Source organism: Schistocerca americana, chromosome 5 (genome assembly GCF_021461395.2).
Source record: "Schistocerca americana isolate TAMUIC-IGC-003095 chromosome 5, iqSchAmer2.1, whole genome shotgun sequence".
NCBI classification, from domain to species: domain Eukaryota; kingdom Metazoa; phylum Arthropoda; class Insecta; order Orthoptera; family Acrididae; genus Schistocerca; species Schistocerca americana.
This window is the reverse complement of record NC_060123.1, coordinates 465,006,534-465,020,278: the sequence shown is the minus strand read 5'-3', so window position 1 is coordinate 465,020,278 and position 13,745 is coordinate 465,006,534. Positions and strand designations below refer to the sequence as shown.

The 13,745-nt window shown below is 41.1% G+C and overlaps 1 protein-coding gene across 1 annotated transcript; it reads left to right on the top strand.

Moving 5' to 3' along the window:
* The first annotated feature begins 5,676 nt into the window (after positions 1–5,676).
* LOC124615337 (ejaculatory bulb-specific protein 3-like) lies at positions 5,677–8,769 on the top strand. Its single transcript, XM_047143136.1, has 2 exons — positions 5,677–5,908; positions 8,515–8,769. Exons 1-2 carry the CDS (start codon positions 5,713–5,715, stop codon positions 8,703–8,705), a joined length of 387 nt encoding a protein of 128 aa, XP_046999092.1. The 5' UTR covers positions 5,677–5,712; the 3' UTR covers positions 8,706–8,769.
* Positions 8,770–13,745: the final 4,976 nt, after the last annotated feature.

Genomic DNA, 13,745 nt, shown 5'->3' with positions numbered 1-13,745 from the left:
TGCTTGTACAACCCTCTCGCAGTGTCCGGAGCAAGTATGGTGTGTCTGACACACCGGTGTCAATGTGTTCTTTTTTCCATTTCCAGGAGTGTATAATGTATCTCTGCTGCTGTGTATATTGAATAGTTGATCAGTTGTTATGAAAATAAATAAAAATACGCTGCATTTATACAATCCCTTTTTATGTATTGTTTCTGATAGCAAACCATGACTTAATTTACTACAGTTGTGTTATTATTACTTAATCCTTTCACTGTTAAAGTTACTGTAGTGTGGGGCAAATAGGAACAACCTCATAGAACTTTTTTTTTTATTTACACACAATCATTCAGCTTTATAAATCATACGTTTTTTATATACTTCGAATTCAGTCTGAATTGTATTCGAACCTATATGTGCAGTTTCATACACTAGCATTTCTTCAGTAAATTTAGCCTCCACTGATTTTATACTAGCAGGCTCAACACTAAAAGACATTAGCATAGTGAGAGTACAGGCATAGATGCATTGCTCCATTTGGTCTATATTTACACTGTTATTGTTCAAATATTAAAAAGGTTCATGGTACATCCCTTTCATAATAACGACGCCAGCAGCTAAGTCTCTCGATATTGATCTATAAAACATTGTACAGATCATTTAATTTTACCACACTGGAAAGTTCCGCGGACATGCTCGCACCGTCAGATTTTAGGAAATAGTTCCTCATACATATCAATAATTCATGCCTCAAGAAGCAATGAGGGAAATAAAATAAAGGTTCAAGAGCGGAATTAAAATTCAGCGTGAAAGGATATAAGTGATAAGATTACCTGATGACATTTCTACCCTCAAAGTCAAAGTGAAGAAGAATTGCGGGATGCGTTGAATAAAGTGAACAGTCTAGTGGGTACAGAATATGGGTTGAGAGCAAAACAAAGAAAGACAAAAGTTACGAGAAATAGCAGAAAAATGAACAGTGAGAAACTTAACCACAAAATTGGGAATCACGAAGTAGACGAAGTTAAGAAATTCTACTACCTGGGCAGTAGAATAACCCGTGACAGAGGGAGCAAGAACGACATAAAAAGCAGACTAGCACTGGCGAGCAACGCATTCCTGGAAAATATAAGTCTGCTAGTATCAAACATAGGTCTTAACTTGATGGATAAATTTCTGAGAATGTACACCTCGAGCACAGCACTGTATGGTAGCGAGACATGGACTGCACGAAAACCAGAACAGAAGGGAATCGAAGCCTTTGAGATGCGGTGGTATAGATGAAAGTTGAAAATTAGGTGGAACTATAACATACTGAATGAGGAGGTTCGTCGCAGAATCGAGGAGGAAAGGAATATATGAAAAACACTGACAGGGAGAAGGGACAGGGTGATAGGAGATCTATTAAGCATCAGGGAATAATTTCCATGGTACTAAAGGGAATTCTGTGCAGAGTAAAAACAGTAGAGGAAGACAGATTGGAATACATCCAGCGACTAGTTGACGTCGTAAGTTGCAAGTGTTACTGTGAAATAAAAAGGTAGGCACTGTACAGGTGTCAGTGGCGGGCCAAATCAAACTAGTCAGAAGACTGGTGATTCAGGAAAAAAAAAATGCTGAGAACAGAAAGGGCACAATAAGGCTACCGTTTAGTTTCCTCCAATGAAAGCGATTTCACCCTAGCTCTATCTTCGTCTTGACTATACCTTAACATTACATAAATAATATCTAAAGATTGGATTATCTGGGGGCTTATTACGAGCAATGGTGCTAATGGGATTCCTTCTGCGGGGTATCAGTTGCAATCTGTCCTTAAGTGATCATTAATCAAAAGATTTGTGTCCGTCCTAAGTTTTTGCTGAATGCAAGTCTGCCTGCTTTTTTAAAAAACGGCGCTCGGTGAAAATGTTGTGGAGCAGAGCGTTACAGCCATTTCCTAATGCGTGGTGTTGTGTAAAATTATTCACGTCGCTTCGAACCACTGGGACGAACCCCAATCGGTTTACTTACCACAAGTCAAGAAGTGATTGAGTTCTGTGTCCTGATAAGTAGTTCAAAGTAAGAGGAAAAGATTGTTGATTCGCATATACTAACCCATAAATCAGAGGAGAGTAGATACACAATGAGAACGAAAGTGAAGAAACACTAGTTTCATGAAATATCATTCTCCTAAAACATTAAATTTGATAGTGTTAGGGAGAAGGAAACAAGCAGGGGAAGTTATTCGTGGCTGCAGTAACTGGTCTTATAACTGTTGTTCAAGCCAAAATGATCAGTTCGGACAACACAATGAAAAGTAAGTTAAAATATTCTAATACCGCAAGGCGTAAGAGATAGTGAAAATACGTAAAATATGTAAGTCATAGCTATAGAATGAGAGGAGATGATCAGCCATGCAGTGTATCTAGTACGGAAGCTAGTCAATGAGGGGGCTGACGTGTAATTTACGCCAGTGCCTCAAGTTTTCACTTTCCTATTTAATAAGTGAAAGCACAACATCCACTACATTAAGTAGAATGGTAGTCAGTAACCAGTCAGGAGTGTACGGCTACTTCAGCAAGTCAGGGATCTGGAATGCATTTATTAGAAAGCTCGAAATCGTAAGGTTTTGTCTCAATAAGTTAAGAATAGATGTAGCGAAAATAACAAAAAAATTCGAAATTTTTTATTGCGTAATTCATTAGACTGATGCTTCTAGAAGGACATCTCACATTTTAATAATCAAAATCTGCCAACAAATACGTTTTAGAATTCTTTCTTTGGTCACCAGTACTTTCCATGCCCCCTTTTTCGGAACTATGATCCATGCCTTCTCAATGCTGTGTCAATTTTTCGGTCACAAAGTCTAAACGAACTGTAGGTGTACCTAGAAGGCTGTCACAAAGATAATACCCAAATTTTTCTTCCTTTATAAATTATTAATTACAAGGTGGATTGCCACAGCGAGATTGACAAACAAATTCACACATTATAAATATATTATGGAGAAGCTATCAGGGACCGTGTACATAGTTTGAAAACAGTTAAGCAGTAGTGTGCACAATAGTCTTCCACAATCTTTCCTCAGATGAGAATTCTCAGCACTTCCTCTGTCACATACCGTGGTGCATATATCTTCAGGAAAAGTCAATGAATGCCTTACACCCTTAAGCATGGTTTGACACTTTCTATTTTAAATGTTGGAAAGCTAACTTTCAGACATGTAGCCAATCCTGCACTGAAAATAAGTGTACATGGAAAAACACAAAATACGAATAAGAACTGCATTCACCTTACGTAAATGTATTGTCCAAAATCAGTATATGTGCCATCAAATGTTGTGAAGGCAGCTGTATGTGATAGCTGTCTAGTGTTTGACAGTGGAAATGTAGGTAGGATTAAGTGCCTCCAGAGATTAGGGTTCCATTCAGATGCATTCAGACTGAAGATACTTAGAACCATCGATGAAGCACGACGTGACAGAGCTCAGGCAGCAGAAGAAACTACGCAAAAGTTGGTTAGGCAAAGGAAGCCGAGGAAGAGATTATTGCAGGAAGACAAGGAACAGAAGGACGGTTATGGAGACGGATTGCATTGGTGGCTAGAGGTAAGGCAATACTGTTAAAATTGAAATAAAATCTTTAAATGAGATTTTCCATAAATTGATATTTTAAGATGTAATGTGCCTCTCCTCAGGTTGACACAATTCTTGAAAATCACTTAGTTAATAATACTATACAGCAATTTTTCTTTGTGTTGTGTGTGGCTGGAAGGGTTCTCCTTTATAAGGTTAGGTAAAAGTGAAAAGTTAATTTGATTGTTACCAGAGCTTCAAAAAAATCTGTTGCACATGTTTTAGCAGCCTTTTACGCTTATGTAAGCTGTAAAGTTTCAGCTTTAGTACTTGGTTAGATTATGAGAAAAGGTATATGACATATACGTTGGTAATTAAAAATTCAAATCCTCATATAATGAACGTCCATGCCCATTAGCAAACAAAAATTGCAGAATATATCGTGCACTATGTTCTACATAATGTCCTCCTCACATTTTACGTATTGACTGTAGTACTGTAAGATTTATCGATGTTTAAATGTCAGTATGTATTTTGGCATACACCTGCCCTTCAAGCACATCGCCCTCTAAACAGATCGTCAATATCACGAAAGTGTGAAAAGTAAAGGCACAATGTCCGCATAAGAAGCATTAACCATAGAACCACAGTAAAGGAGGATAATGATTCATTCACAACTGGTATGGATATTCAATACAAGAAATGTATTCGCAGTTGCGAATATGGACAACCATCAGCTGTATAATGAACTAACGACAAGAAAATTTGTGTCGGACCGGTGCTCGAACCCGGAATTCCCGCTTGTCGCGAGCTGTCGCGATACCATTTGGTTACCCGAGCACAATTCTTGGCCAGAACCAAACTTCCATTTGTCGTCAACCGTGTACCTACAACCTGTGCTCGTACGTCCATAATGTATATTCCCGTACAGGAGAGACATTTTAGTTGAAAGTCGCTTGTCCGGAGTCGGCGGATAAATACGATACTGCAGTACCTGTGTACCGAATTACCATGCAAAGTTCCTTCGGACATGCGACTTTCAAGTAAAATGTCTCCCCTGTACGGGAATATATACAGGGTGTAAATTTTAAGTTGACAAACCAGAATAACTCGAAAAAAAATAACCTTCACACGAAAAAATGTGTAGAATTCAAAGTTGATTATTTGACCCAAATATTAATTTTTTCCGCGTATTCGGATGTTTGGGTCAACATTTGTAAAACTGTAGTTCCTCTCTCTCAAACGCCACCCTATGGGGACAGAGGGAGAGTTTTAGTTTTAGGAAATCAAAATTTACGAAGTAAATAAGTACTTTCTATTTATCCATAACCATTTTCCACGCAAAAATAAGAACATGGATCTTCTTGGATTACAGCACTAACTTCCAAGAATCAAAACAAATGTTTAAGACAAAATGTAAGTGGTTTTTATGTAGAATCTGATTCTGCAATGAAAAGTTGGGGGCTCCCATTTGAAATTTAAAAGTTGCCTCCCGCCGCACCCCCAGGGGACTGGGGTGGCGGGTTAATTTTAGCACCAGCAGATGTCCCCCTCGAAATTAATCAACTTTGGATTCTACACACTTTTTCGTGTGAAGCTTATTTTTCGAGTTATTCTGGTTTGTCAACTTAACATTTACACCCTGTATAATGGATGAATGAGTACAAGTTGTAGACGCCTGGTTGACTACATATGGAAGTTTGGTTCTGACCATGAGTCGTGCTCGGATAGCCTAATGGTAACGCGACAGTTCGCGATAAGCGGGAAATCCGGCTTCGAGTACCGGCCCAGCACAAATTTTCATTGCCGTCATTACATTATACAGCTGACGGTTGTCCATATCCGCAGCTGCGAATACATCTCTCATATTTCATAAAGGCTGCAGTAGCCGCAGCGCCTCTTCCTTGGGAACTTTGCATCGTAATTCGGAATGACACAGGCATCGTAATATCGCACCGATATGGATATTAGCTACGTAAAACTCACGTGAGAGTAAAACAATTACCTGTAAAGTGAAATGGAAAAACACGCCAGGCTTGGGAAGCAAAAACGCCTCCCGGGACGTCAATGACGTCAGCAGCCGCGTGGTGGGGGACCCTGCTTGCTGTATATATACTCGCTGGAGGAGAGTGTCCGCATCAGCAGTGAACCCCGCACCGCAGACTCACCTCCCAGCAGACATGAAGGCCGCCCTGGTACTTGTCGCGGCGTTAGCCATCATTGTGGTCGCCGCCGCGGAGGAGAAGTACACCACCAAGTACGACAACGTCAACCTAGACGAGATCCTCGCCAACGACCGCCTGCTCAACAAGTACGTCCAGTGCTTGATGGAGGACGACGAATCCAACTGCACCGCCGATGGGAAGGAGCTCAAGGGTAAGTTGCCTGGTTCTCGCTAGAACCTTCCCTACTATTCATTATTTTATAGCCTCAGAAAATACATATATCCGCTAAAAGCCTTTCTCTATGGAAGTTATTGTGGGTGAAGTTCTAATACTAACCAGTTTCAATGTAAAACTGGAGCTAGATCAATATTTAAATCGATACTATGCACGTAACATCACGATGTGTGGCGGAAGGAGCTTCAGTACCACTATAACTTCCTCCTTTCATGTTCTGTTTACACTAGGTGTCAGACGAGGGTCACTCGATGACACTCCGCAAGGGCTCGAACTGGTGTCATTGAACCACCACGTTCAATTTATCACGTCTATACATTGCGTTATTGTTCGCCTTTTAGGTCTTTATTTCCTTCTCTGAGGCGCATCGCGTCTCTCGAGGTGTCTGTTATTGAGGTTTATTGAGCAGCTCAGTTACTTTCTAAGTAAACAAAAACATGACAACTCATGCTGACCCTCCTCTTTTAACCACGTCTGGTAAGGAACGGGGCTGCCGAACAATACTCAGCCTCGGTCGTCTGTCGTATGCTTATTTCTTCGTAGATGAACTACATCTCGCTAGGGCTCTTCCAAGGAAGCGCAGTCTGTCGCCTGTCGTTCTTACAACTCGTCTGATATGATCGTTCCACTTCTGGTCGCTCAGGGCAGATGCTCCGAGACTTTTCCGGTTTTTAGTGATTTGTCATTGTTACTATAACCAAACAGTATTGGACTTTCGCGCCTACTTCTCCGCACTGCGTTAATTTATACACTGTCAGTGCTGCACCAAGCGTCGGTCCTCTACAGATCTTCCAGCGTTTTGCTGCAGTTTCTTGGCGTCACAAGTTTCCTACATGCAATAGCACTATTTGTAAAAATCCTCACGTTCCTTCCAATTTTATCGAAGAGTTATACAGAGTAATGAGCAGCACTCCTGCACTCCTCCATTACTACACGCCAAAGCTCGTTTCACATCGATATATTTCCGCCCGTGCTGAAGTCTAACTTAGCTTCTCAGTTCAATTACCATACAGCAGAGGTAAAAGACGAAAAGATGTTTAATGGCATTTGCTAGGAAAGATGTCTGTGGAAATTATTTACACACATTGTTACAATGTGACGTGTAACAAGGCGCCAAATAGTAAATAGTCTGTAGCTAGATGAGGGAGAAGCAATAAAAATTTGTTCCAACTCCTAGGAGAAATTTCTTACTCCTCTAGATTTGGTGCATAGGGAGAAATGAGACAACTGTTAAGGATCGATGGATATGGGGAACTTTCATGTATCATACGACAGTCTGGTAACTAAATTAAAGGAGAAATAAATTAGTTTTTCACTGTGTACAAACAGAAGGTGAAAGTAGAGAGGAAGCAGTATCACAGAGATTACTGTCATACTGGAAGCAGCTTCAGTGTTGGATTTTTATCAGCGATATTACAGGCGGTTGAGCTTGTAAATGATGTCCTAGCTTTCGTGCGCTAATACCATAATCGCAGTGTTAAACCTCAGTGGCAAATTTAATCCTGTCCAGTGCACAGTATAGAATAACTTTGGTATCAGTAGCAATTACACTGCTGCAATATAAATATTTTCATCTAGTTTCAGAAATATACAGTCTGAAAGGCTTTTAGGGATAGTCAGCGGTTCTCATAGAGTAGATAATAGCGCACGGTACTGCCCATCCTTTGGCTCGGGCTCCACCTCGCTCCCATCCATGTCCAGTTTCTTGTATCGCGCCCTTATTTGGTTTTAGAAAACCATACGAAGAGCACGTGTGACGACACCGTCTCTGGCGAGTCACTTGAATTTGCTCGCCCAGCACCCTAACTAGCTAACTTCCGTGCTAATGAACTCTGAAACGGTACAGGGTATCCCATTTTTGCTTGACAATTATTTCTCAGTCCAAAGTAACCCGCAACACCCATGCAGCTTTTCAGACGGTTTCTGGCCACCTCGTATATCACTGTAGTTCAATAATAAAAATCTATACAACGAAAGAATGAAATACGATTAATACATACCACAGTAAATATCACAGTAGATAAATGTGTTTTTTGTTATGTTACAATTACTCCATATCATTCTAATTTCTCAACTAAAAAGATTGAAATATTATGAGCCCAATAGGTAGAAAATAAGTCTGCTGCTTTTTAAACACGTTTTATGGGATACCCTTTATACATCGTTGTTAGAATTTCTCAATCATAATTGGACTCCATGACTTCGCAACTTATTAATTATTGTTTATGTGCTACCTATAATATGGGATATGATCAGTATTATTACTTAATCTAAGCTTGTGTTGTGCTCATGTGTGCACTTGTTCACTCAGCAACGGACATCAGTACCTTGGAAGTTTGCAAGGAGATGATAACCGACTTTTAGTTCATGTTTTGCCTTTCAGATGTCAAGTTCCTAAAACAAAGCGATCATTACTTAAGAATTGAGGAACGATAGTAGTTTCCACAGCGGTGTGTAATAGGAGCAGTCTTCTAAGCAAACTCTCAGCACAAAGAATTTTATTCACTGACGGGTATTCCAGGCTGTGCTTCACACATGATGTGGCCGAGGTTTACTAATACTCGTACGTTGTTCTGCCTGCAGGTGTCATTCCTGACGCGCTGAGCAACGAGTGCGCCAAGTGTAACGAGAAGCAGAAGGAGGGCACCAAGAAGGTGCTGAAGCACCTCATCAACCACAAGCCCGACGTCTGGGCGCAGCTCAAGTCCAAGTACGACCCCGACGGCACCTACAGCAAGAAGTACGAAGACAAGGAGAAGGAGCTCCACGAATAAACACTGTACTCCCGCGTCTCTGTTGTGTAGATGTTCTGCTGAAATAAACTATGTTCTGTAACTACCTGCATTGTCTTTCAAAATGTAAATTTGTTATCAGAATATAAATTATATTGATATTTAAAAAACCGTTTAAACAACGTCATTCATTTTTGAAAGCCCCTGTTGATTGCTGGGTGGTATCTCATTGAATCAATACAACTTTTTAGTTATATGACTACACCAATTACACAGTTTTCTTCAACGGTACAATTATTCTCATCCTAAGCAAATGCTTTTAAGATACAATTTCTCTACCTTGCGTATTTCATGAGACACATGAATTATAAATTTAGTTAATGTGTGAAACTATGTGGATGCACGATATAGACTTTTTTTTCAAATTGGAAAGATTCGTTATCATAAATTTTTTAAGATAAGTTTAAAGGCAAGCACATTATATCCCTAATACTGTATCTTTGACTTAAGAGTTTATATGTGACAGTAGATATTTCAGGTTTACTATAAATAGCAGGATAATGCATCTTATCTCACAACTGGAATTTGGAAACGCCTACATATCTTATAAGAAATTCTTACCACCTGCCTCTGCCAAAATGAAATCACCTAATTCACATTTCTCACTTAGTACTTTTTTAGCAACAGTAAGTAAAACAGGAAAAAAGAGGGCTAACTCAGTTGCTTCTACAAACGCTTTGTATTTAAATACAAAGATATATTACATGTATCATATCTGCTTCTATAAACACTATGTGTTCATAAACAAAGATACACACGTATTTTATATCTCCTTGAGTTCTTTCTGATACATTCTATTCCAGTGAAAAATGTTTAGCCAATAGTTTTATAATAACAAGCAGTATAATACAGACTGATTTCGTTGGTCCTGTTCATTGTATCGGATGCTATCGTTTCATCTCTCAGTAAGGAACCAATAGGTGGTTGATGACTGACGTTAATAATTCCGTAAAATAGCCTGGAAAGGGCGATTTTTAGAGAAGCACAGGCGCTGAAATGGAGGACAGGTTCATTTCAGTTATTAACAATTACATGGCTGGGTAAGAAGGGGGCAGCATGGCTGACAATATTATCGCAATGAAGAGCTTGAAGCGGTGATTCCAATGCATTTTACGATTGTAGTCCTTTTCGTGGTCACTGAACACGAAAATTATGTGATCCTGGTTATTCACCCAGTGGATCTGGGAAGTGTGAGGTGATGGAATGATCATTGCATATCATTTCAGGCATATGTGCCAATACTTAACATAAATGGTGATTGTTTGATGTTTAGTGACACGCTGGTGACTATAGTTTCGATGACTCTACCGAACACCGAAAGAAGCTAAAATTTGTGGTTAGTGAAATGTTAAGTCAGTGGAGGTTCACAGTCTAAAAGAACTAGAGTATATCTTCGGAAGTTTCAGGACACAGTTCGTAAAATCATAACACCATAATGGCTCTGAGCACTATGGGCCTTAAATGCTGTGGTGATCAGTCCCTTAGAACTTAGAACTACTTAAACCTTACTAATCTAAGGACATCACACACATCCATGCCCGAGGCAGGATTCGAACCTGCGACCGTAGCGGTCGCGCGGTTCCAAACTGTAGGGTCTAGAACCGATCGGCCACTCCGGCCGGCATAACACCATAAGAATGTCGCAAAGCGCAGGAAAACCTTCAGAGAATCGGCACTTCGTGTAGTGTTTGCCTGTTGGCTCTCAAAATGAACTACTTTAAGGTAGAACGCCACTTTATTGTTTGATTACTCGATTGCCGAGAACCCACTGCAAACATAACCTTTAAATACCACGGAGTATGCTCTTTAAAGAAGAATGAACGCATAAAACTAATCCTAGAAAAGGCACATGCTACTCTGAGATTCTTTTGGAGAATAGCCAATAAATATGGTCCACCAAGGAGGAAGCCAACAATACTAATTTGGCCGACACCTGAGTATTGCTACACAGACTAGGTACTTGTCAGGTCGGGTTGATACAGAAAATAGAGAAGAACCAAAGGAAAGCAGTCGATTAGTCACAGATTCGTTTAGCAAATGCGAAAGCAATACAGAACCGCACATTCAACGGCAATGGAAGATGTTAGAGGACCGACATGCATGAAGAAATGGTTTCCTGTTAAAATTCTGAAAACGTAATGACTCTACAGATCAAAATACAGTTTAGCACAAAAAAACGACGCTTTGCACGAAGGAATTATCCGGATGGGACAGATATCGGCATATGTGATGTAATAGTACAGACAAACAAATGATTACAATTTCAGAAAAATTGAATGACTTTTCTCACAAACAAAGTCAATAAAGCGTTGGTCCATCTTTTAGCCTTATGCAAGCAATGTCTGGGTTTGGCATTGATAGAGCTGCTGGATGTCCTCCTGAGGGATAGCGTGCCAAAAACTGCGCAAGTGGCGCCTTCAGTAGTCAGAATCCCGAGATGGTTAGAGGGATATAACCACAATGCTCCAAACGGTCTCAGTTTAGGAAAGATCCGGAGGCCTTGCTGGCCAAGGTAGGTTTTGGCAAGCACGGAGACCAGCAGTAGGAACTCGGGCAAGCATTATCTAGCAGAAATTTAAGTCCAAGATGACTTGCAGCTAAGGTCAACAAAACGGGGCGTAGAATATCGACGACCTCCCTCTTTGCTGTAATGTTGGCGCGGATGGCTACCAAATGGGTCTTACTATGAAAAGAAATGACACCTCAGACAATCACCCCTGGTTGTCGGCCGGTATGCCAGACGACAGCCAGGGTGGTGTTACACAACTGTCTAGGGCGTCTCCAGACATGCCGTCGACCTGAAATCTCGTTGAGTGGAGTAAAACTGTCTTTAGTGATGAGTCCCGCTTCGAATTAAGCCCCGATGACCAGCGAGAACGCGTCTGGAGAATCCCAGGACAGCAATGGGATACCGTAGTGGCTGTGGCTCACGATACGGCACGATAGCAAGTAGTGGTGGTATGCGCTGCCATTTCTTTTCATACCAGAATCCCTTTGGTTGTCAAACGCGGCAGCCTTACTGTACAGCGATTCGTCGACGGTATTCTGCACCCCGTTCTGTTGCCCTTCATAGCCAGCCATCCTGGGCTTACATTTCAGCAGGAGGGAGTTTCTACTGTTTGTCTTCGTGCTTGCCAAACCCTACCTTGCCCAGCAAGGTCGCCGAATCTATCCCCAGCTGAGAACGATTGGGGCATTATGATTACGGCCGTCTAACCAGTTCGAGATTTTGTCGATATAACACATCACTTGGACAGAATTTGCTACGATATCCCTCCAGTCTATCAATCAATGCTAAGCCGAATAACTGCATGCATTATTGCCAAAGGTGGACTAACGCTTTGACTTCCTCAGTTTGTAAAGCTCTTTCTCTTGAATAAATCATCCAGGTTTTCTGAAGTTGTAATTATTTGATTTTCTGCACATTTCTTTCAGGATCTAGATTCGAGCTTATAAAGAGACTTACCAAAACTCGCCGGCCGGAGTGGCCGTGCGGTTCTAAGCGCTACAGTCTGAAACCGAGCGACCGCTACGGTCGCAGGTTCGAATCCTGCCTCGGGCATGGATGTGTGTGATGTCCTTAGGTTAGTTAGGTTTACTTAGTTCTAATTTCTAGGCGACTGATGACCTCAGAAGTTAAGTCGCATAGTGCTCGGAGCCATTTGAACCATTTGAACCAAAACTCGTTCTACCCTCGCTAATTCTACGTCTGGTACACAAAGCGGGGAAGCAACATTGGTACCTTCCACTACACACCGTAAGGTGGAATGTGGAGTATATAAGTAGGTGTAGAGGTATAAGTTCTTGGCATGCGTTTACCGCCATAGGACGTATAGTAGAGATTCACGAAGAGAAATTAATGTTTATGGATGAAAAGTGAGGCAGATCGATAGGCGTATAGTGAGAAAGCAGTGAAGCACCTCTTCAGCCCGCAATATGTGCCATTGCTGCTAAGATTGCGTCGGCCTTCCCTTCCGAATGGTTATATTACAGTTCTTGTTAATAGGAAGTCCTAACATTTTATTAACAGCACACTTCTCTTCATCCTATTGAGGAGGGCCAATTGTTAAGATCTGGCACGAATTAAGAGGACCCGCTGTGAAACAACACTGCGGCGCACCTATAGAAGGAATAATTTCTCAGTATAGGCCAATCATCATCCGCTTTATTCGTGTGCAATGCCCTAGTCATTAAAACGTAACCCTTATTCCTATTTCAGTTTTAAATGTATCGATAAGTATTGCGACATAGTAGATAGTTGGCCGTATCTTACGCCCGTTGACCTGCGTTCACATGAATAGAACAGTTTCCCAAGAGTCGTCGTTTTAGGTAAAGCAGGGTCATGTAGTCAGAATGAATTTTACTCGTGCCATACCTGAACTCGAAATGAAATATTAGAATCTTTTCCGATCAAATCGTTGTATTAGGTGCAAATTTTCTCATCTCCACACCTAATACGGACTACATCTTTTACATAATCTCGTCTTTGTATCCTTTCCCATTTCTATTGTCCATTTGTACTTCCAATGCCAAAATAACTATTACTGAGCATCGTAGCACATGATCCAGTAACCTCTCCTTTCTTCTCACAATGGATTCTCACAGGTTTTCTGCCCTTATTTCTTTCAAGTAGTCTGCATAATCCAAAAATTTAAATGTCGCTCTGTACTTCTACATTAGTAGGATACCGGGCCGGTTCCCGTTCAAAGAACACTGATGTCAGCACATTCCACTGATTAGATAAAAGGACACCACTGTTGGGTTACACACTTGCGCACCTTGCTTCCGTAACCCCTTCCCCCCCCCCCCCCCCCTCCCCTGAGAATCACCGGTAACTGATTAAGGGAAAACACCCAGGCAGTTGTGTCACGTGAGATAAAAATGACGGAAATCCCCCCGCCCCCCCCCCCGTTCCACCTCATACTCTTCCCTAACATCTTTTATAACCAGTTCAGCTATGCGCTGGTCTCTTCGTATACGTACGAAACGAGCGTTACTATACTTCCTACTAGCTAGTTTCAG